General features: G+C 39.5%; 1 protein-coding gene across 10 annotated transcripts in view; it reads left to right on the forward strand.

Moving 5' to 3' along the window:
- NEO1 (neogenin 1) overlaps positions 1 to 24,321 on the forward strand; it is a 209,900-nt gene that overhangs the window by 176,222 nt on the left and 9,357 nt on the right. For 3 of the 10 annotated variants that reach the window (XM_075099801.1, XM_075099800.1, XM_075099797.1), the window contains exons 16-25: positions 797 to 892; positions 2,030 to 2,253; positions 6,056 to 6,194; positions 8,899 to 9,006; positions 11,931 to 12,125; positions 12,839 to 12,871; positions 17,055 to 17,123; positions 17,941 to 18,088; positions 19,843 to 20,081; positions 20,804 to 20,896. In XM_075099801.1, the coding sequence (XP_074955902.1) occupies positions 797 to 892; positions 2,030 to 2,253; positions 6,056 to 6,194; positions 8,899 to 9,006; positions 11,931 to 12,125; positions 12,839 to 12,871; positions 17,055 to 17,123; positions 17,941 to 18,088; positions 19,843 to 20,081; positions 20,804 to 20,896 (1,344 nt within the window). The remainder of the gene's footprint in view (positions 1 to 796; positions 893 to 2,029; positions 2,254 to 6,055; positions 6,195 to 8,898; positions 9,007 to 11,930; positions 12,126 to 12,838; positions 12,872 to 17,054; positions 17,124 to 17,940; positions 18,089 to 19,842; positions 20,082 to 20,803; positions 20,897 to 24,321) is intronic. The other 7 variants (XM_075099804.1, XM_075099803.1, XM_075099798.1 and 4 more) reach the window with 3 other exon arrangements.

A 24,321-nucleotide genomic window follows, 5' to 3' on the forward strand; every position in this document is an offset into this window, starting at 1 on the left:
CAGCAGTGCCCGAGTTTTACCTCTCATTTCTGTTGCTGTTTTCTAATTATGGTATTATAAATAAATAAAACTACGCACATGTTTGTAAGAGGATCTTTTTCTGTATTTGATATTACAGTGGATGCCAAACTGTCGATAAAGTACAAATAATCTCAATTTTGTGCTGACAGAGAAAGAGGCAGAAGAGTAAAAAAAAAAAACCAAACTCAGAATCCAAAATTCACCGAGTTTGAAGCATAGTGCATCTTGATTTGATGTTTTTCCTTCAACGGTTATTAGAAAAACTTTCATGCTGAGCAGCATTCCCTTGTTCTCCTTCTGGAGCTGCGGAACAGGTGGCTTCAGGCAAAAAGGAAGCTAAAATGTCACCAAGGCTCAGTGGCATCTACTTTAAAAGAAAAATATAGAACTGCTCCTCCACAGAACTCTCTGTGGTAGGTAAGATAGCCTGAAAGCAAAATAAATATTAGCATCGTGTGCTATTGGGAAATTCCACAAAACTGGAGATTTGGGTAGTATTATCGTAGGGCAACTTAAAGTGTTAATTTTAAAATGTTTTTCCGTGCTACTATTTTGACTGTACTTAAAGTAGATTTGCTGTGACTATAGACTACTGCTGTATGAGAACTACTGACCGCTAGAAGGTGGTCTGTATGGAGTTTCTCAATTCAAATTTAGTCTAGTTATTTCATGTTTTTCAGTTAAAAAATAGAATACCCGACAAAGAGAAAATGGAGAAGCAGAAAATAGGATTTGCTAACAGTTTGCACTAAACACATATTTTTTTCCCCTTCAGACCCAAGCTCTCACTATGTCATAACTCTGAAAGCATTCAACAACGTTGGTGAAGGAATCCCTCTCTACGAGAGCGCAGTGACCAGGCCTCACTCAGGTAAAGGCGAGGGGCTGCTTTGAAGTTATGGACAGCTGGAAGTTGTTAACACGACTCTGCACAACAGCTGAAAACGTGATGATATGTAATATGAGTGGTGTTTTTCAGTGTCATCAAGTATGCTCCATTTCTTCAACTGATTGGCCTTACTGTTTCAGTGATTGCCTTGCATGTTTCATCCATTTAATAAACCAACTTAAATAGGTTTCATTTTTAAATTACAAAACTTGTCTTTCAAGTACTTACAGTTGTTCTTAGTCAAAAAATTACCATTACATTAGCACAAATTGTGTGGGTGCAATTCTGAAGGTATTGCCCTTATTTTGTTCTTTATGGAAAAGTATAGGGTGTTTTTTGTGTTTTGCACTGAGATTTTGAACATGATGCCTACATTTTCTTTATCTAAGTCTCAGTCTGCCGTCACTTGCACTAAACAAGTTCTTAGCAATTCTTTTTTTGTCTTGTAATCCATTAATAAAAGCTTTCAAGTAGAGAAATTTGTTTGCAAGTGACCTATTGCTATGCTATGGCTCACTGTGCTCCCTACTAGACTGTTGACTTCGCTATTTTGTGCAGATGTTAACACTTCTGTTTGGTTTAGTCTCTGAAGAGCAGGAATTCTTACAGATTTTCTAGAGGACATTGGAATTGCAGTTTCTTCAGTTACTGCAAATTTGTGTGATATTTGGAACTCGATTGCCGTTAACATTCTTTAAAAGGTGGTGGGAGGTCCCTGTAACTCTTACACAGTGGCATTTACCCATCTAGAATTTGTCCAGCTCTTTCCTCCTCATTATTTTCTGGAAGAGGAATCAGTAGACATCGCAGCAAATAAAATTACTGTATGTTTGGTGTTCTTAGGCCATGGTTGAATGCACTGAACACTAATACAATTAGATATATATATATTGTATGTTGTCTTAATGTCTTAAGAAGGCAACGTGATGCAAGAGTAATTTTATTAGCCAGTCTTATGTCACCTATTAACTCTGGCTTTTCTTTCTTTTTCTCCATTTCTCACCTTTCATTTCATTGTACAACCCTGCATTTCCCCTTTTTTGTTTTTTGTTTACATTAAAATGCCACCTTCTCCCTTTTTAATTATAATACACAACTTTTTACCCATCAATTCCCTAGACACTTCCGAGGTTGATTTGTTTGTTATTAATGCTCCATACACTCCAGTGCCAGATCCATCTCCCATGATGCCACCGGTGGGAGTTCAGGCTTCCATTCTGAGCCATGACACCATACGGATCACTTGGGCAGACAACTCTCTGCCGAAGAACCAGAAGATCACAGATGCTCGCTACTACACAGTTCGCTGGAAAACCAATATTCCTGCAAATACGAAGTACAAGGTATTGGAGTTTCAACAACACTAACACAGCTGTGTTATTTCAGTGAGAAGTTGTTTCATGTTCAAGTCAGGGTTAAGTGAAAGCTGAGAGTAAAGGCAAGCGCTTAGAAAATGGTATGGAGGTGTGCCTGGTTCCGTTTGAGATGCCTGGACTGCTCAGTACATCAGTGCTGCTCAGTTAAACCACCGCTGCAAAGACTCTTCTGGATGTTATGGGAGCCGTTGGTTTTGTGGTCTTTTTTGCTTATGTGTGTGAAGGATTGAGACGGGGTGTTGTGTGTGAGTGAATGGAAGAGCTGGCTTGGTGTGGGGGGGAGGTAGATGCTTCCCAAGTTATGTTCTGCTGTGGAACCGTGGACACGGTGACAGTGTTATCCTTTCTGCTTCACCCTAAGATGATCGTTTTGTATGACAGATGTGGGCTTACCTTTAGGGGAGCCAATAATGTATTAGTAATGTATGTGTTACTAATGGCTTCTTTCCAGTTAGCAGAAGAACCTGAATTCATGGGGTGAGTCATGCAGGGAAAATATTTACCCTGATGGTTTTAAGTTTCCTTTTACAACCTTTTCTGTTCATAGGAAGTTGATAGTGAACCTTTCCTTTGGGAACTGAATGGGTCCAAAATATATAACAATAACTTCATGATATTCCTGCCTTCCGTGATTTTCATCTACTGTTTTGATTTGGACACTAGCTTTGGGGTTCAGTTTATTAGTTTGGATTTTTGTTTTTTAATTTTCAGAGTTATCTGGAGGCCTCCAAAATGCTGACTGCAAATTTCACATTTGAAATGAGACCCAAAGGAAATGGTTGTTAAAATATCCAGCTAGTGGAGCTCCCTTTATGCTCCTACAGAGCAATCTTGTTACAAGCCAGATTTTTTATTTTTAAATTGAAATGAAAAGATGTGTGTTCTTCCTCTAAAGGCAAGTTATTTATGAACGCACATTCCTGAGTCATGTGCAGAGGATGTCTCAGGAGTGATTTATATAATGCTGCAGTTTGATCAGTTAAATGCTTAAAAAAAACCCACCTTCACTGGTAAATGAAATAGTCCCACCGTTCTCGGTGCTGGTGGCCAGTGCTCAAGTAGTTTTATTGTGGATGAAAATAATTTGTAATGATGGAATAGAGCTCATAATTGCTTATTGTAAAAAGCATTTGCCTAAAAGGATGTAAGTTTGAGAACATTTGCTTTAATTTTTAACCCATGGTGTTTGGAGGACTCACGTCCTGCTTTTCTTTCTCTGTTTCAATCATGAATTCTGAACCTACAATAAGAATTGATAATTTTAAGAAAGGCAAAACCTCTTTTCAGCAGTGCTGTTCAATTAGCTGCTGCATTTCAGTCCAGTTTTTGGTAACAATTTTATGAAGTATGAGCTAGTATATTGTTTATCGTAGCCATCGCTACCAGCTTTGTTATTTATTGCATGGTTTGAGGCCGTTCACCCAGCTGCGTTGAAGCTTCTTCGTTATGCAGCCATGCACAGAGAAATCTTCTCTCTGTGTCAGTTCTCTGCTATCCAAAGCTACATCTGTTCAAACCAGTGTTGCTTCATCCATCCCTCTCGTCAGAAAATTGGATGTTGGTATAGTTCATTCACATTTTCTACGTTTGCTCCCCCATTCTATGCTGACATTCACAAACTATTATTAAAGAGGCGGCTTCAAATACAAGTGAAGAGATTCCATCTCAAGGAGCCTTGCTTTCTTGATTTTGACACAACATAGGAGTTGTGTCAATCTAGAGCATATAAACAGAGGAACAGATGCGGTACAGTTCCTGAATCTAAAATACTCTGCTGTGCTTTGAACCATGCAGTTCCACTAAAGTTGATCAGAGCACGTTTTTTCAAAGAACCTTTGGAGGTGGAGCAGACCTGCACCACTTGCAGGCTACCTGTGATTTATCAGTGTGCTCTCAAGCATAAGCTAAAATATTAAATCTTAACTTAGATCTTTTAGAACTGTGTAAAAGAAAAATAAATTTTACAGGGTAATATTTATGAAGCTTATTTCTAGTAGGTGAGCAGGGTTTTGTACCATGGGATACGCTGTGATCTCAAAAACAGTAAGTGGTGTTAAAAAATGAAGAAAGCAGAGGAGTGTGACGCTCCAATTTAGCCTTTCATTTGTCATTTACATCCAATATGAAGTGCAGTGAAAGCAAAAGATACCATTTTCAAAGCCATAGATGAAAAATATAACTTCAGCCTGTAAAAAGGACTCCAGCTGCCACATATGACTGCAGCTAGGGGCAAAAATGGACTATAAACAGAATTGAATGCGTCAGTGGTGTTAGGAATTTCCATAGGTATTCTGGAGAGGAAGAGAAACAGTGTACTTCTCGGGGTAAGTCAGGTTGTAATGCAGGATGCTACGAAAAGATTTCTCCCTGTTGGTACATAATTGTCCAGGCCAAAGGTCTTTGCAGCTTCTACTGGAGCATCAGCTATTTCCTGATGTCCCTGAGACACACTGCGAAGAGCCAGGAGACAATGTTACTTGGCACTTTGAGAGCTGATGAAAAGCTCTTCTGAACATGTGGCTTCATGTTCATACTGGGGAGGTTGTGCTCAGTCAAGCTTTGTCAGTGAACTAGTGTTAAGAACTGTCCTGCCCCATGCTTAAATATTTGAACCATTCAGCCACAATTGCATTTACTTTGAAACTACACTGAGTTTTGTATCAAGTAAACCTTTAAAAGTAGAGGAGGAGTTGATTTTAATTAGGTTTATGATGTCTTTATTCTCTGTCCAGCTCTGTGATGGCTAACTGGCAAAATGCACATCTGTGAACAAGCAAAATACTGTGTACCAATCTAAGTATCACTTGGGTTCAGTTTTTTTTAACTTTCACCCGGTGTAACAAAAAAGCTGTCTTTGATATTGGAGAAATAGGGGGTTTCTCTGCAGAATTTGGACTATGTTATTCATGGAGTCTTCAAGGAACATAGATGGCCTTTTCCTTGAAAAAGAATTAGCTAAAACCAGTTGTTTTCTGAAGGCAATAGTTATTAACACAGTTGTACGTCCCTGTCAAGTACTAAAATAACTCTCTAATTCTGTGTTTAGATGGCTGTAGGTCAAGGTAAGGAATATACATATGTGAGGATGTATTGTTTTTTCCCGTAGGCCTCACGCACTTCGTGTCTGTTCGTCATGTATAACAAATATCAGATACTTTAACTTAAAGGTTGAAAATGCTACCTAAATGGCTGAGTCACAAATCACGTGGTTTCACTGTGTGATCCTAGATAACCATTTTTTCTGAAAAATATCTACATATTAATAAAGCTTCATTGTCTTCAAGTCTCTCAGTACCTGTACTTTCAGTTGAATATTTTTTTTCTAGTGTTTTAAAAATTTACTGAAAATTCTAACAGGAATTTCGAAGACAGATACAGATTTCAGGGACGACTGTTATTGTTAGCTGCACTCCATTGTTTACCCTAGCCAGATCAGTTAATGAAATGCTGTAAATTAAACCCCCCAAGTAGACGGTGATTTAGCCTGCTGCATAACAAGTGTGCCCTGGATCTTGTATTGCTTTTTTAAAATTTATAATCGACTGCTATTAAATGCTCTTCTGATTGCAGAAAGAATTTCTGGTTTAGGGTAATACAACTGCACACTAATACTTGATTAATGAATTTGCACGACAGAGCAAAAACATTACAGAATTAATGACCAGCGATGCTAATCTGTTCTAAGCACTTACCTGAGACAAGGGTGTTTGAGAGCTGGCGATCGATGGTTTTCAGTTCAGAAGTTACTGACACTTTGTTTTTCTTTCAGACTGCAAATGCAACCACTTTGAGCTATTTAGTGACCGGGTTAAAACCAAATACCTTGTATGAATTCTCCGTGATGGTGACTAAAGGTCGAAGATCAAGTACTTGGAGTATGACAGCACACGGAACAACTTTTGAATTAGGTACTCCTTCATGTCTTTCTGGAAGGGTGAACGTTCCTGACGGGATGAATAAAGTCAGGTCTGCCAGAATTCTGGAGGAGGGAAAGCATGTATTTAAAATGATTATGCTGATGAATGCTTGGTGGGGGCTTCTTTTCTTTACAGCTTAGTCAGAAATACTGATTAAAAAACAACATACTTCAAAATTCAAAGGGATGATTGCATGCAAAAGAATTTACATCAAATTACAGAGAAGTCATGAATAATGTACCACAGTTCACAGACAGGAGAGAATAAAGAAGCGTACGTTTGAAACAGCTCAGAATTAGCACATTAATAGTAAATACAAAGAAAATAGTTTAGCAAATTATAATTAGTATTTGCTATAATTATGATGATAATTATTACAGAGTGAGGGAGTGCATGAGGCAAATGAGTAAAAAAAGATCCCAGTAGAAACCGGGAGAAGGTAGATCCAAATCAGACCTACACTCATGTTCTTCAGCAGGAATTGCCATTGCAGTGCTGTCAGTGTGACGCGCTCTCAAAGTACACAACAGAAAAGAGTTTGTAGCTACTGGGAGAAACCTGGGCACACTGAGTAACTGTGAGGTCCAGGACCTGTCCCTCATTAGCTCTTTTTATCCTGCGGTGTTAAATGTGCAATTAAATTTACTGCTGCTTGTGCTTAGGTTTGTCGGTTTGAACAGTAAGGACAAGAGAGCCTATCCAAATTACCCTGCAGTTCTCACGGTAAATTAAAATACAGCAAAAAAATCAGGCATGCAAAGAATTGGTGAGATGATCCAAATATTCTATAACAAGGCGTAAGAAAAAGTAAAGCCAGGGTAAAATCAGAAAGCCTCTATCTTACTCTGAACTCCCATAAACCCTCTGTGAGCTTCAGTTGTTATAGTTTTTGGTGGGAACTCCATGATGTGGAGTCAGCTGCCCTTCTCACAGCACAGGTCTGGACTGAGGTTCCTTTCCCATCCCAATTTTTATGCCCATCCCATGTTAAAACAGTTTTGGTTTTTTCGATTTTTGCTGACACACATACAATTCTCATCTGTAACTCTACGCCAAGAGCAGGGACTGGGGAAGTTGCACAAAGTTTTTAGATTTTGAAACACAAAAGGTACAAGGGCAAAGGCAAGACAGAGGCGGTCTCATTTCATTTAAATAGAAAATAAAATTCTAGTTGCGGTGGTTGTAAAGAGTATTTGCAAATATGACCTAAAAGCTTGGGAACTAAGAAGCAAATGAAAAAACAAAAAAGGCTAAATTTATTTTCTCATAACAGATCTTGTGATTTATATTACTCGCCAAATTCCTGAGTGTGTGACTCACTATTTTTGAATACTCATGAGTAGCAGCATTGTATAGGACTTGCTCCTCAGCTAATGCTGAAGAAAAATACGGGATACTGGGTTCAGTGTTGGTCTGTGAATTAGTAATCTCTTGAGGGCTAGTTCTGTGGGGTTTTTTTGTGTGTTGGGTTTTTTTTTCTCCTCTGAAGCTTACTGTAGGGCCTTGAATTGTGCTTTATGTCTGTACATTTCTGTTGAGCATGTTTTTAAATATTTGGATAACAGTTACAGTAACTCTTGAGCTTTTGCTGTCCCTAGTTTCCAACTATTTTTCTGTTCAGGGATAATAGGTAGCCATCTCAGAGGATGGACAGAGTAATTTCTAATAGGTAATATGTGTAAAGCTCTTCAAATGCAGAAAGCACTGTGTAAGCACTAAATATTACTATTCTAGTATTGAACATCCAAGGCGGATTTACTTTGCTAAAAGTTACCTCATTAGAGGTCTCATGTTTTTCATAATGTCTCATTGCAAACTGTGGCTGGTTAATGCACCTTTGGAGACATTGGCTCTGTGCATTTGAAAGCCATTAATCTAACCCCAGCTGGGTATTTTAGTTCACAGCGAGAAGGGTCTCAGATTTCAGTCTTCCACTGGAGCAACTTGTGCCATTTCCTGAACTTTAGGCAGGAGGAGGCTGGTGGGAGAAGGAAGCTCTCTCTCCTGCTTTCTTTCTCCCAGTCTTGCTCTCTTGCAACTCAAGGAAAAAGGTTGGACAATTGTGTTCAGCAAATATTTCTGGATTTCAAATGCTTCTGTGGTGCAGATTTCCTTGCAGCTTAGAAATAATTCTTCAGTAAAGTAAATCAGCAATTATGGATTATGATTCTAAATATCTGTTGCTGATTTACTTTGCTGATTCAGATTTAAGTGGCAAATGGGCGTTACTAGGTCTTGGTCCCACCATAAACCTGAAAATACGGAGGTACTTGATATGCCTGTGCTTATAAAATATATTCATTTCACATGTAATTTTTATGATGACCGAAGAAATGCAGGTTAGAAGTCGTTGACCCTGACTGTTAGTCATACAAACATGCCATGTTTCTGAAGACATGTGGACTCACTGAGTCATGAATTGCAGCATCTGTTGACAGAAGTGCTTTAGAAGTGGGTAACTCCTTACGGAAAGGAGGTGCTGCATGCCAGATGGCATTTGCCAGTTGAATGGAGTAACTCAGTAAGACCGCTACACTAGATGGTAGATTTATTTGAAGATTGAACAGTCAGAGCTTTTATTATCACACGTGCCTTTTGTCAATGGTAAAACAAAGAAAAAGCAAAGGTGCTGAGGTTTACATCTGGTGAAACTGTGCAACCTGTTTCTGACAGTTTGGTTTTTATTTCTTTGCAGTTCCTACTTCTCCTCCCAAAGACGTGACTGTGGTGAGCAAAGAGGGGAAACCTCGGACAATAATTGTTAACTGGCAGCCTCCATCCGAAGCCAATGGCAAAATTACAGGTGCAGTTTGCATGAGCAATAAAGGCAGATATAAGATGCCTCATTAACAGCAGAATATAATCTGCATAGCTATATGAACACGTTCTGTACTTAATTTGGCCTAGAGCTAACCAAGAGGTCTATATCTTCTTTCTCAATCTTTTTAGTAGCTCAGATTAATTATTTACTTTTGTACCTTGTGAAAATATATTAAGATATAAACTAACTGCAGTGTGAAATTGGAATCTAACCAGAAAAATAATTGAAAGTTTAAATATCTCAATAACCTTTGCCTTCATCAGCTTGTGCTCTTCTAATAGCGTGCCTCCAGAAATACATCTATAATGCCTCTGGGCCATCAGTATTTATTTAGAAGATGCCATCCCAGTGCTCTGTCATCTTTGTGTCATTTTTGTGGCACAGAATAGACTTAAAGTCAGTGCATTAGTTCCCTGACATAATCATTAGGAGTAAACTGTTATTTGCCTTTGTAACTGCATCACTTTCACGAAGGATAAATCATTTGACAGAAAATAGTAAGTACTGTTTCCTTTCTGCAATTTGTTTTGATTTTCATTTCTAAAGGCTTTTTGATATAATTCATTTCAATCTTCCCTTTTTTCCCACAGGCTTTAAGCTTAAAGCAGATTTTTTTGGTATAGTTCGTAGTGTATGATTTTGCTTTTGTTCTCAGAATTAACTGTGGTGCAGAATCAAGCCTTTGAAACCTGTCACCAACTGCCATCTGCTCAGGCAGTACTGTAGCCCCGGTTCTAAGACAGGAGACCAAAACTAATTAGATATCTCTGAAAAGGCAGAATATTGGAGACTCTTAACCTTTAATAATTACAATAAACTTTTAAGTAAGCTGTAAGAAAGACCCCTAAAAGGCAAAGCGGTGTTTATGCATGCAGCCCAAAGGCTGCACGTAAGACAGCGTGGCTGTAACAGATACGCTGTCTTTCTGGTGTCAGTGCTAAAACGAGAGGGCCAGAGGGGTTACTCTGTGCCAGAATGCCTGTCTGAGCCATTTGTGTATGTCTCTGCATGCATATAGCTGTTTAAATGTGGTGTGTATAGATTTTTTTATATTAGCTAGAAAGCCAATTCTGCGTTATTTTATTATCAACAAGATATTGCCTCTATATGATAAAGAAGGCTTGACTGGAGAAACAAAGGCCTTTAACCAAGTTAAAGGACTTGGTTGCTAGTGGTCAGGGAGGGTCATTGTCAGGTGTGAAATGTAAGGCAGAAATATCCCCAGGTTATATATGCTCTTGAAAAGATAAGCCTGTCGTCTTACATCAAGGGCATACATGAGAGGGAAAAAAAATGTACAGAGAGATCAGCATTTACTTGCACAGTGTGATGAGCAAAATTATATGCATTCAATTTTCCACGTAAAAAATTTCCTTGCATTGTCTATACTGTGAAGGAGAACCCTACATTTATTCATACATGTTGAATGAAAACATAGAGCATTTATTAGTTTTTGCATAAGCAGAAGTTGATGGCTAAAAAGGAAAATAAAATAAATCATTCTGTGGTGAGTCTGAGTCCACCAAACATTAGACTCAATTTGCCAGGAGAACAAGGCAGGAGTTTTCAGGGACATGTGGGCCGAGTGCCCTCTGGTGGGAAGAGCCACTGCCAGTGGGAGAAGCAGCTTATTGCTCCAGTAATTATTCATTAACTCCACTCAGTTCATTCTGTACATTAAGTAATGCTGTAAAAACTAAGTGATTATATCGTTCCGTGCACTGGATAGCATGGCTGTGGAATGCTTGTCTTCTCAGCTCTGATCTCCTTTTGATGTGGATAGGATGGATGTGAAGTACTGAACTGTGCTAATCTGGATTCCAGATGCTTGTGCATCGCTGTAGTTGCTGACTAATTAGTCCAGTCATGAGTGAACTCGGTAGCCTCGTGCCACTGTACTATATATAGTGCTTTTAACTGTCACTCTAGATATAGATATCTTGCCCCTTCTTAGGCAAGTTACAGATATGTTGCTTTGTGACCTGTACAAGTGGAAATTATTAAATGCGCTCCCCAGTAGTTAAATGTGCCACCGAGGGAAGAAATTAAGCATGCCAGGCCTACAACTGGCGTTTCAAGCACCACCCTCCATGCCATGCTGGTGACTGAATTATGTGAATTTGAGGTATCAGCAGTATTTTCAGTTGGTTAAAAGAAGTGGAAGTCACTCTGGAGAACTTTTCCCCTTCCTTACTGGCGGTCTGTGGGGCAAGAGAAGCTGCTTCATTTGTGCATGAAGCATCTGATGACCCAGCTCCATATTGGTACAAGTATTTATTTCCTGCTGGGGCTCTGTTTCTTATATTGAAAAGTTACAAAGCTTTTACTTTGTATTGGCTTGTAATTGCAGCATATTTTAATACCAGAACGTAAGCTCTTTCTGCACCTTTTTTTTCTGTGCCATGCAAGGTAAATTCAGTTCTCTTCAGATTATTGTCATCTTTGTTAATAAACTGGAAAATAATAAACTACTGAACACATGTTCTTCAGCTGTGCATGAGAATGTTTTGTTGCTTTAAGGTTAAGTATTTTCTGTATTAATACTTTGAGGATGTTATTATCAAAACAGCTTTATGTTACTTTACATTATTTGATCTATGACCAGGCAAAGAGATGGAAGTGAGGAATTTGTCCATATTCAGTGAACTATGGTCAAAAATAATTCTGATGTTTTAAATTACTTTTTTCCCCTCTTAACATTTACTTGTGAACAGTTTAAAATTTAAGATGGGAAGGCTGTCTAGTATTTGAATGCATTCTTAGTCTTTGAAAAAATAAGAACACACTTTCAGAAAACCCTTAATCATTTAGCTATGCAAATATCATTAAAAGTCAGTTTTCTGTGAGAACTTATGACTACCCTGTGCTTTTACGTATGAAGTTCTTTTGGTTTTTCCTTCAACTAGGATACATCATTTACTACAGTACGGATGTGAATGCTGAAATTCACGATTGGGTTATTGAACCCGTTGTGGGAAACAGACTGACCCATCAAATACAAGAACTGACCCTTGATACGCCGTATTATTTCAAAATTCAGGCCCGCAACTCAAAGGGCATGGGGCCTATGTCTGAGGCAGTTCAGTTCAGAACCCCAAAAGGTAAACTACCACGTATATCTTAACATCTTCCTCCTCATTTTCTGAATGCAGGCTCCATAAGGATAAGATACCAGTAGCATGTATTTTATATTTAAACTGGAAAGGACGGGAAGACAGTCGAGTTTGACTAGAATTAAATTTTCTATTGGATTGCTCTTGCACATAGTCCGTATGCCAATGTTGCTCAGCTCTTGGATTGTGTTGTTTCAGAATTACTGGTGGGCACTTAGGTCAGCTAGTTATGAATGCTGAGGGTCCATGTCCTAAATGTGCTTTTTTAGAAAACCAGTCTTCAGTTGTTTTAAGGTTCTAGGTCTTGTGTGTCAATGCCTGCTCGTGATGAAATGGTACAAAGCAGCAGGCTCTGGAGCTGGTAGCCAGCGCACAACTGCTCCCTGCTGACTTGGATGAGATAATGGGAACTAGCATGACGCAACAGGCTCGAAATCAAGAACTGCTTGGTGATGGGTAGCTAGTGAAATAGTCCAAATACATGATAGCTTGGAAAAAAGTACTCTAAGGAGAGGTGAAAAATATAAAAAGTTATTAGTAGATTTTTTTAACAGTACTTTTTCCTTATGAGTACTGGTGGTTAGAAATGAGAGCTCTAGCTAGTCTACATATGCTATATGAAACTTTAAATTCTGTCTCTCGCTCCTTCAAGCCTTGTGATTTTTGTCTTGTTTTTTCCTTCCCTGTGCTTGTCCCGCTAGCTGAATCCTCAGATAAAATGCCTAATGATCAAGGTAAATGAATAGCCACGCTTTCTCTCTTATTCCATCCTTCACACATTTTGTTTTTCCTGTCCATGTGCTGTTGCATTTCCTAAATGAAACAAATATCCTCTGGTCTGACTGTAAATGAGAAAGTTCCTGGGTGCTTTTAATAGTGGAAGAACTGGAGGTCCTATTTGTGGTTTGCGTGTTAGGAATATAAAGTGATCTCTGTAGTCAGATGTCACATGAAGGGACAGCGGGTTATGTCAGAGCTGAATCATTCTGTCAAAACGAATTTGGATTAAGTGATATTCCAGCAGCCTCTAACCATTGATGCAAGATCTCAGTACACAGAGGTGGAAGATCAAACAGTTATCTAATTAGCACAAGTGCTGTTTTGTGAGCTCTACATTTATAATTATTTTCATAATAAAGGAAAGTATGCCTGCTCTAGAAGGCTTTTTTGCAAGAGCGATTCTGCTTGTCGGTTCATTTATACTCCAAACTCTCCTGAAGAGCACAGCATTAGCTACTAAAACCCGTAAGGTTTTAAAATAATAGCTTGAAAAATGGTAGCTTTGAGTTTACTATATTGAATTACAAGGTGAATGTGCCAGGCTTATTTTTGCTTTCTTCCAAATAACCTAAAAGCCAAATAAAAGGGGAAGAATTAGTCTAAAGGGATGAGTTTGAAAGGACTTTGGTAAGAAGCGTAGACATACAATTAAATAGATACTAAAGGGGCTGAGAATGAGATTCTTTTGACTTGCTTTTCAGCTTGTTACTTAGAAGTAATTTATTAAATATGCTTTTACCTCTGTGACCCAAATAATGCTGATACTAGACAGTTACATGTGTCCAGGCTGTGTAACAGAGATGCTAGCTGAGATTCAGGCTTGTCTGTGGGGAAGCAGATGCTCACCATGTCATCGTTGATGCTCAATTGCAAGTGGAAGAGAGCAGGGGAAGATTAAAAGGTTTTATGTAAAAGTTGCTGGTTTCTGTTCTGTGCTATTCTGACCTCATTTCAGCAGATAACTAAATCTTCTCATCCATCGTTATCATCTTGAAGTAACATATTCTTCTAGAACAATTTGACTAATTTTTGTCAAATTATATAATGTGTAAATCATAAAACCCTACATAAAAGCTAAGAAGAGGGTTTTGTTTCAGAATTCCTACAAGAACACTTGGAGATTATAAATCATGGCAGTAGGTTAAATGGAGAAAAGGAGAAGAGCTGAAGGGCAGAAAAGCCTGCTCTGTGAGAATATCACTGAATTGCAGAACTGTGTCTTTGAGGAGATAGTAGGCAGGTTACTCGAGACTGGGAAGGAACGAAACTACAATGGGATTGACTTTCTGGCCTTAGTGGTTCTGCGTTTTTTCCTCACCCCTACTTTGATGTTTTTCTCCTGTATAAAGCACACTATATTATTGTTCCACAAACTTCTATAGCCCAGAGCTTGTGTTAGGAGAAGTCAGTGGCTGTTGCTGTCAGGCTTCAAGGAGTTGAGCTGGCCTAGTACAAAAGCAAAGGTTAAGGTATCTAATCCTAGTAAAACTATCCTGAAGTAACACAAAGTTAAAATACGTTGTCTGGCTACAGAAACCCAATGCGTAACGTGGAGATTGACAAGTTTAAAGAAAAAAAATCAAGTAAATGTTATCTTAAGCTGTTCCTTAATATAGAAGGAAATGGAAAACATCAACAAACTTTGCAAGATCCTGAAAAAAAGGCTGGTGTCCATAGAGAAGATACAGCATGTGCACATGCTTGTTGAGAGCATATCATGTAGAAGCAAGGCTTATGCTCCCTGTAGTGGAGGTGACTAGCTGCTTCCGAGAGAGGCGATGAGTTAGTCTTATGCCCACATGAACTGCAGTCAGGTCATTTTTCAGGTTGCGCTGCAGAAGAGATGAGCTCCCCACAATTTAAAGGCTAAAATGTTGATCCTTGGTGTCAGGAATTAGATACTGAGAAGGGTCTCACTTAGGTGCCGAAATTTCACTGTATTTTGAAAACTGGACTTTGTAGCTTGTATCTTTGCATTTTTGGAAACATGCAGACCCTGACACCACGCTGTCGGTGCCAGTATCAGGCGTCCCTGAGCTGCCACGGTCTACGAGCATCGTGCACAGTTAGTTATTCCCAAGGATGTCTACACCCTTTGGAAATACGCCTGCTTGCCAGCATACTGCTTCCTCCATATCACTGCTTTCCAGTGTTTTATCATCTAAATATGATTTATAGAACTGTGTCACATACACACACACACGTGGGGGCTATATAAAATCTGCGGTTGGCTGTGTGAGTATATATGTGCAGACCCCATCATAAACCATACCAACTTAGGGTGTTGCACCCACACGTCCCACGTAACCCTGTTGGTCTGTGCAGGTGACTGTGTATATCTTATATACTCCATTATTTCGTCATCTGTTAACTTCAGTGGCAATTATTTTAATTTTCTTTCACGGTGTTATTAAGGATATTGAATTACACTTGGCCAAGTACAGGTCTTTGCAGAACTCATTTGAAATATTCCTCGTGAGTAATGATTCTGCAATTATAATTCTTATTCTTATCAGTTGATTAGTTGTTAATCTTGTTAATATGAGTCACATTGCTTTTTTTTATTATGCTGTTTTTAACAAAGCATTGTGCAGTACTCAGTAAAATGTTTTATGGAAATCTAAATATACTACATCTGCATAGTTACTGTTACCAACCAAATTTATAGTCTGTCATTTAGTTTGTTTGAAAATACGGGTTTTTAGTAAAACAGAAAGATGGGCATAGAGTATGCCACCATCTCCTATCGGTCACCTTTTCCGTGATCTTGCCTATGTTAAGGCTCCAGCTGCTGCACTAAAAATGCATTGGGTGTCTATTTGTCCTTTTAAAATATGAAATCAGATTCTTGCTGTTTTTACCAATTGTCTTTATTTCACAGTGACTAATTCGCAGGCTTTGAATTTAGGTTCACAATTTCCATTTGTTGTACACCCTTTAACACTTAATACTTCTTGATTAGAGTTAGTTTTTAACTGAGAAAATCCTTCTCCGGATTGTGAAACCACTGGATTTGCAGACTTCTGGCTTTTCATTGCCTTGCCTTTTTGTGCATGACAGTGTAAAAATGTGCAAAGTATTATGGATTCCTGTAACGAGAGGGATGTCATTCTTTGCATCTTGCTCTATGTTTCCCCTACTACAGTATTTTTATCATTCATGGTAATTTAGCATTAGTGCATTTTAATGAAAACACACAAGTGGAAGAACCAGGGTTTTGTATATCTTTATCTGCAGGAAGCATTCCGCTAACTCAGGCGAGGTCTTAACGTCAGAGGTGAACTTGTGACTTCATGCATCTTGTTGTGGCAGCAAGTGATCTAAATTAGACCTGAATTATGCAAGGAGAAGTGATTGTAAAAAGTACTTGTGAAAAGAGCACAGCATTTCAGCTGAGAGGTCAGCTCTTGCAGGTAGCACCTAGGAGCACACTCGCAGTAGTTAAGGTTCAGGAGGGACTGTGTTAATTTGCCTCATTTTGTACTAATTGAGGTACAAATATGTCTACTTCCATTGCCAGCCTATAAACATAAAGCTTTGAAACAAATTTGTTTTCCCAGCTTTCACTGAAAACATTTTTGTGATGCTTCCTTGTTGCTTGTGGCAAAGGTGAAACAGAGAAGAATGGGGAGAAATTGAAAGCAAGTTTTTAGGGATAGCCAGGGACTTAATATTACGTTTACTGTGCTTCTGATCCTCCACTTACTTCCAGTCTTCCACACTTACTGTAATTAGGTGTTAGGAAAAGAAACCTGTATAATTACTGTTTCAAGATGATTAACTGTCTGTGCAAGTGTGGGAAAGCCATTTGTCTCAATATATTACTGCAAATAATTTTTAGTATATTTTTAAAAGTGAATACCAGTAGGGGCTCCTAAGCTTGCTTAGGAAAATAGTAAGGCAGGAAACTAATTATTAAATAGCTCTTTTGAAGAAGTGGTTCTCCTCTTGGAGAAACACAGCTGCTGTTCAAAGCCAAATCATGTTGTAGGGGAGAGAAAAGGAGGAGAAAAAATTGCTCACAGTGGTTCAGAGAAGTTCCGAAAGAGTTACCTTAGAAATGCTAAAGTCTGTGGTTTTTTTGTACATGTGTGTATATATAGATGTATATAAAATTAGCACATGTGACCTTTTCAGCTTCAGGATCTGCAGGGAAAGGAAGCCGCCCAGTGGACATAGGACCAGATTACAAGCCACCTCTTGGTGGTAAGTGTTGTGATAAAGCTTTTCAATTAAAATGTAGTGTCTTTTGGTGTTTGACCAAGTGATGCTATATCCAACTGAAAATACTGATTCTGTCTCTTTCAGTAACTTTTTTCTCTTTCTCGTGACAGTTGTTCCCACTCAAGAAGTTGTAGCCTAATTCTGATGTAGCATTCTTGCCTGCTGTGTAGGGTATATGGCAAAAATATCATCCCGTGTATTTACATTTTGGTCTTGATAAGCAGATCTTCCCAATTTAGTCTTAAATGGCTGCTGTAGTGCACAGTGTAAAATGAATTTGGTAAGAACATATTAGGAAGGAAGAAAAATTGTCTTAACTCCTTCTCTTTATTATCACTTGTGGAAGCCTTGCCCTAAGGTGACCCTCATTAGTGTTACATAAAATGTGTTTCTTTCAGAGGAGAGTGACCCCTGTAGAATACTGATACCGATCCATGTGATAACTGGGTCCAAGGGGATGCCTGTAGTGCCTGTTATAGCAAGGTCCCAGGTTAACTCTCCTTAGACTCTAAACTCTTGAATTTTTTTGTATTGTAACTATATGAGTAGGGTGAACATAAATTTTTATAGACAGTTGCAAATGGATCTATAAAGCGTCTTACAGATTTCAAAATTGTACAGAAACACAACTGGCAAATGACAAAAAACCAAGCACTTCACTTGAAATCCTAGCAGACAAGCCATCTTTCTCATTCTGCTGATCTGTATGATTCTAGAAGTGTTTGGGCACTGCTTGCTTTTGATGGGGAATTTTTCTATACAATAAATAACCCCTTTCTCCTATCTCAAACTCTTACAGGCAGTAACAGCCCCCATGGAAGTCCTACTTCTCCCTTGGACAGCAACATGCTCCTTGTAATCATAGTATCTGTTGGAGTGATCACCATTGTGATAGTGGTGATAGTCGCCGTCTTCTGCACTCGTCGTACAACTTCTCACCAAAAAAAGTAAGATGTCCGAGTGGCGCTTTGCCCTGTCCTACCTTTCTCACTTAATTCAATTATTTAATCTTTTCTTTATGATGCTTTAGACGTTATTACTTTTAAGTATTGCAGGCTGTAGAAATCCTGTTCTAACGACAGATCAGTAATGCAGTTTGAATTCAGGTCTTCAGGACATAACATGCATCAGAACAGCTAAGTTATCGTGTGTGTGGTGATGATGATGATCTGTTTTTCCTAATCAGTGTTTTAGAGCTTACAGGCAAACTGGGGCAGTGCTTCCACATATACCTGCACTTGCCTCTCTCTGAGGAGAAATGATTGTTTAAAATACTGTTTCCAAACTCAAGCCAATACATCTGTTCAGAGCTGTGAGAGCTCAACAGCCCAGGCAGATTCTCACTTCTGTCCTTAGCATGTACTTCACTGTGTGGAGTAGGTGTACAAGCTGCATGAGATAATACCCAATTTTTAGACAGATTACTGGAGGGGAATCTGAATCTGGTGCTGGACTCCTTAGAATAGTGCCCCAAAATCCAAAATACAGGTGTGTATCTGAATTCTTCCCTCATTTAGAGCATCTGAATTACGACTACAGCAGAGATGCTTCCATTTTATAGGCTCCTGAAGGTTGTTTCTGCATGTTCTTTGAAAGAACTGAACGGAGCTGAAAGCTTTTTTTAAATTTTGAAAAGACTGTTATGCAAAACAGAGTTCTAAGAAAATGATTAAAAGCCAATTTTAGAAGATAATCTCTGCTTGCTTTGCTGAATCTGAACCATCCTGCAAAATTGCAAGTTCTTCAGGAGAGGAGAGCAAGGACATATGAGTGATGGTCCAGCAACTGGGGGATGTGTTTGGGAGAGGGCAAAATTCACAGCCTGTGCCCAAGAGATGTATTTTATTTTCAAAGAGCAGAAATAACCCTGTGAAATCTTGCCTTTGTTTTCCCAGTTTCTAGATACCACCTCTCTTTCATGCAGCAACCCACCACCGGTGAATAGCCTGATCTGATTTACTTGTTCAGCTACAGTGCTCAAAGCTGGGTGCCAGCTGCATATCACCTCTGTTTAGTCATCTCTCAGCCATTCCTAGCAAGTGTGCTACCCAGAAGGGACGCCTTCCTCCATCATAACCAGGCTCCAAAGCGAGGAGCATGTATGGAGGGGAGTGCTGCAACTCTACATTTTACTTCTCCAAAATTCCATCATGTCAGATGTCTGCCTCGCAACCCATTTGCTGCTGTTACTATTCAGCAGTGATGAACAAGCACATTAGTTAGATGTGTCTAACCTGAGCAGCGGTAAAATGAACGTTCTTGTCATTAGTCTTCATTAGAATTAACCATCCTGTTGCGATAATTGGCTATTTGCACAATTGTTCTACAGCTATTCTTTGAGGATGTTTGTAAGCCCTGGAGTACGGGCACAGCACGATGCACATACACTTCATGTTTAGAATACTCTCTTAATAACCATAAGTACCGGAAACTTAATTTTTGTTAATGAAAGCTTAGACTGTAGAGCACTGTTCTGCAGCATGTGGTAGCATTTGAGACAAATTTCATGGCATCAGAGTCGCAGAATTTGCTTTGAGATGTCAGATGTGCTTATATGTAAAATTCAAAGCTTCCTGTTCAGTGGGTAGCTCTTGTTCAGCTGGATACAAGATCTGAAGGAAATCTCAGTGAAAATTTGCCTTTTTCTATGAGTGAAAGGAAGCCTACATCTAAGAACATTTTATTTGTTTTCCTTCCCAAGGAAACGAGCTGCCTGCAAATCAATGAATGGGTCCCATAAGTACAAAGGAAACTCCAAAGATGTCAAACCTCCTGACCTCTGGATCCATCATGAAAGACTGGAGCTAAAACCCATTGATAAATCTCCAGATCCCAATCCAATCATGACAGATACCCCCATCCCTCGCAACTCCCAAGACATCACCCCAGTTGATAATTCCATGGACAGCAATATCCATCAAAGGCGGAATTCCTACAGAGGTGAGGTATCAGCGAGTACTTTGACTATGATTTTTAAAATTATATACATGTTACTGTATCTGGCAAAATCACTTTATTGACACATTATTCAGTTACTCTTAGCTTACTTTGTTCTTATTTTCCAAGTAGCAAAGTGGTTTTCTGCCTTGTTTGTAAGACTCTGAAAAGGAGGGATCACCTGTTTCAGTGAGAAAATTGAGCACCCAAGAATTAAATAATGAATTTCCCTTGGTAAATTCTGATTACTGATCAGAAGATCATCTAACAAGTGTTTCATATTAAGCTGTTGAGAGACGTGTGACATTTTTTCAGTGGTCACACACACACACAATCAGGTTTTGGTGCTTTAACCAGCTATAGCTCAGCTCTTGAGGTGTGGGTGAGTTTTCACTCAGTGAGTGGTTATCTTGTTAATCCAGCGTGACTGACCCATGCGTGTGACTCTTTGTATGGCTACTCATTGCCCAGAGATGCACTGCCAGAGGTTTGTGTTTGCATTATGGCCTGGAGTGTTTCTCCAGTGCCCAGCAACCTCTACCCTAACCGTCCTCTTTTCCACCTTCTAGGGAAGGATGAAAGAGCTGCTTTTATCAATTATGAGTCACAGAACTGCTTACAAACAGGATGGCCGAGAAATAGAAAGAGGAGGATTGAAGTCATCTGGTATGGTATCACAGAAGTCTTGCTGCAATGGTAAATAACCTTCAGTGTTTTTCCTTCAGGACATGAATCAGAGGATAGCATGTCCACACTGGCAGGAAGAAGGGGGATGAGGCCCAAGATGATGATGCCTTTTGATTCTCAACCACCTCAGCGTAAGTCAACAGCCCACCTACCAGCTGGCTTGAACTGGGGAGCACCCAAACAAGCCGTGTTGATACTGTATGCACAGGCACACACACTCACATACTGCCTTCCTACTTACTTCTCCTAAGTAGCTCTGTCAGCAGTGGGAAGAAGGCATCCTGAATCCCTTATCATGAACGCAGAGTTAGATCAAGTTAAAAAGCAAAACTGAATAGCTGTATTCGAGCAAGCAGGAGGCATGCTGCAGAAGTGGGGAAGAGGTAGGAATGTGTCCAGCAGTCTGTCTGTCCCAGTCTCCAAGATTGGCAACTGCAGGTGCTTTCTATGGAGAGCCTATGAGCCTGGCTGCTTTTTATAGTCCCTTCCCTTTGTACTCTGCCAGTATCCAGCTGTTACATAGAATTGTAGAGAGTTGGTAAATCTCTGTCAGGTTCTTCTGTTAGTTTTCTCCTCCCCAGACCAAACAGTCATAGCCTTTTTAGCCTCCCCTCACGAGGCAGCTACTCCATCCCCCTTATTACTTTAGTTACCATTCTCAGAACCTTTTCTAACTTGACTACATGCTTCTTGAGATGCAGAGAGGCTAGAGCTGCACACAGCATCCTCTGCCTTGTTCCCAATACCTTCCTTGCTGAATGAGGTACTACGTTCTGTTGGCTTCTTTGGGTGCCATTGCACGTTGAGCTAACGATGTCAGAGATCTGTTAACCATACCTCTATATATTCTTTGCTGAATTGTAACTGCCAGCTGTGAGCACAGTGTCATATAAATACTGTTTGGATTATTTTTTCCCGTCAGTTGTGAGGGCCTTCTGGAGTTCCTTGCCATCAAAATCACATTTGACTACCCCAAAGACCTTAACATAATTTCCAAACTTGAAGATTTCTGATTGCTCCCACGTCTGGGTCACTCAGAAGGATAATTGATTAAAACCAATCCCAGCACTGATACCTGAGGGATCTCCTGCCGACTCTCTTTAGCCTAGAAAGTTGATCATCGTCCCTTCCTTTTGCTTCCTATCTGTAACCAACTTTCAGTCCATGAAAGAGCTTTCCCTCCGACAGCAACTTAAGGCTCTACTACAAAGTTAAAATATTGTCAGAGCCTTTTTGAAAACATAGCTGTCCTATATTCACTGGTTCCCTTTATGTTCATGCTTACCGGCATGCTCTTGAAACTCTGAGATTAGTGATGCAGGGTTTACTTTTACAGGAGTCATGCTTACTCTTTTCTAAATTACCATGTTTAAGAGTGATCTCACTCTTAAACATTAAACATAACTGCTGTCCCCACTGCATGGACAGCTACATGTGAAGTGGTTAGCGACCAGCTGTAGTTTACAATCCACCCTCACATGGCAAACCAAAATTAGTATGGATTTGTGCTAAAATGCGGTCGTAGCTCAGGAACAGCTTCAGGAACAACTCAGCTGCTCATCCAGTAGCAGTCTCAGTGCAAGGCATGCCCACTTGTGAGCTAGTCCCCTAATTTACTGAGCAGAGGGGATAGCTCTGAAGGAGTAACACTGCTCATCTTTTGGCAAGGATACCAAAAGCCTGCAATATATACATTAGCTTTGCTCCACAGTGTGTCCATTATACTAATTTATTAGGACATGGATAGACCACTGATAGAGGCTGAGGTTTTTTCAGTCTGGCAGAGCAGACTCTTAAATGAGGAGAGGGTGTCTGGTTTGTTATTTCTCATCTGTGCATTTCCCTATCCATTAATGATGATTTGAGCAAACGTCCTGAACTGAAATTTTGTTGAGGCAGTAGAAATAGTTTTTAGTTATTATTATGAAATATTTCAAGAATTAATATATCTAGTTTTCAAATTATGACTCTGAGATGGAAAGGGACTTGGCTATACCTCTGAACAGCTAGGCTGAAACCCTGACTTGAGAACACAAGTGAAGAATACAAAAGTTAACATGCAGTGACAGAACTGTGAGGCAAAATTACACAGTGTTTATTTGGTCTGAGCTCTAGACCCCCCTGAGCACTATGTTGATGTTCAACCCTATAGGCAAGTTAATTGCTATCAGAAGCTCTTGTATTTTATGGAATGATTTCAGGCCAGTCCATTATGTTTCAGCTTTCTAACTTTTTGCTTTATTTACCTGAAGTAAGTGCTTGGTTTTCTTGCCTCTGTGTGCTTTTTCAAGTGTCCTGATGACCCGATTAGCTCAGTTTGTGAGTTTTCCACTGTTACCTTGTTTTACAACCTTTTCCTCTTGGTTTTAAAATAAGTAGTCTGATGCTCCTCGTTTTCTCCCAGTTTTATGCATATGAGGGAGAAGCGGAGGATGCAGTTTTACACTAATCAACTTTGTTCTGATTAGTTTCTTAAAAGTTTTGTCTGATGTCAAATACGGGTGCCTAATGAGGGACATTGCAGCTGTTGGATTCTGATAGTTTCCTGTCCCACGCCAGGTGCTGGAACATGATTAATTCAGTCTTGTGTAACCCTATAATGAATTCAAGCTGCAAGAAGTCTTCCCTTGGGCACTTCTAAGAGTGTTTTCTCTAAATGGACACATAGTGTAAGAAATTCATACAGGAGCCAGTGGTGACATGGCTGAGTGCTCCACAGAAACAGCGTGGCAAAGTACCCCTCATACTACGTTATTCAGTGAGAAAGATACTCAGCAACTTCTATGCTCAGTCCCAATTAGGATGAAAAGATGCACAGCTGACACAAGTGATACAGCGGTGATATATGTTTTAGGGAGGTAGTATATTCCAGTTCTACTTCTTGATGGTGTTCAAGCTGATGTGATAACGCTGGCACATACAGCTGTGGATATGACGTTGCCTTGCAGCGCTAAACCCTGCTGTGACATCCCTTTTTGATACCAGTCCTGCTGTGTTCACTTGAAAAGCCTATCTGTTTTCCCCCTCTTTATTAGATACTGCCTTGCCCAGAAAGAACAAAACAGACACAGCTGGCTCGGTGTGACGGGTTAGCATGATGCACTAAATGTCAGGAAGGACAGTTTGCAGCCCTATGGTGCCTTAGGGCTTGAGATTGTTTTTGTGACTTTGTTTGACTTTTTATCCTGTTTGCAAAACCTCTGAGGGCTCCCAGCTCTAGGTTTCTGTTTTATAGTAAGCGGAAACATAAATGTAATGTCTTTAGATACCTTTTTTGCAGAAGCTGTATGGAAAACTGACACGGGTATGCAAGGCCGTTTCTCAGCAAGCAACACAGACGGCAGCACCATTTAGTGTGTTTAAGTCTGTGCCTGCAGATACCTCCCCATTGTCAATCTCCACCCCCCCCACCAGTAGCATTCAAATCTAGTTACTTACCTTTTAAATACTAAATTATCCTAATTTATTATGTTCAATTTTAGTATCATTTGCAGTAATGCAACAGGAGTGGTGTGTGCCTGCTTAGTTCTTCCTTTGACAACTGGAAAACCAAGAT

Source organism: Phalacrocorax aristotelis, chromosome 7, assembly GCF_949628215.1.
Source record: "Phalacrocorax aristotelis chromosome 7, bGulAri2.1, whole genome shotgun sequence".
Classification (NCBI taxonomy): Eukaryota; Metazoa; Chordata; class Aves; order Suliformes; family Phalacrocoracidae; genus Phalacrocorax; species Phalacrocorax aristotelis.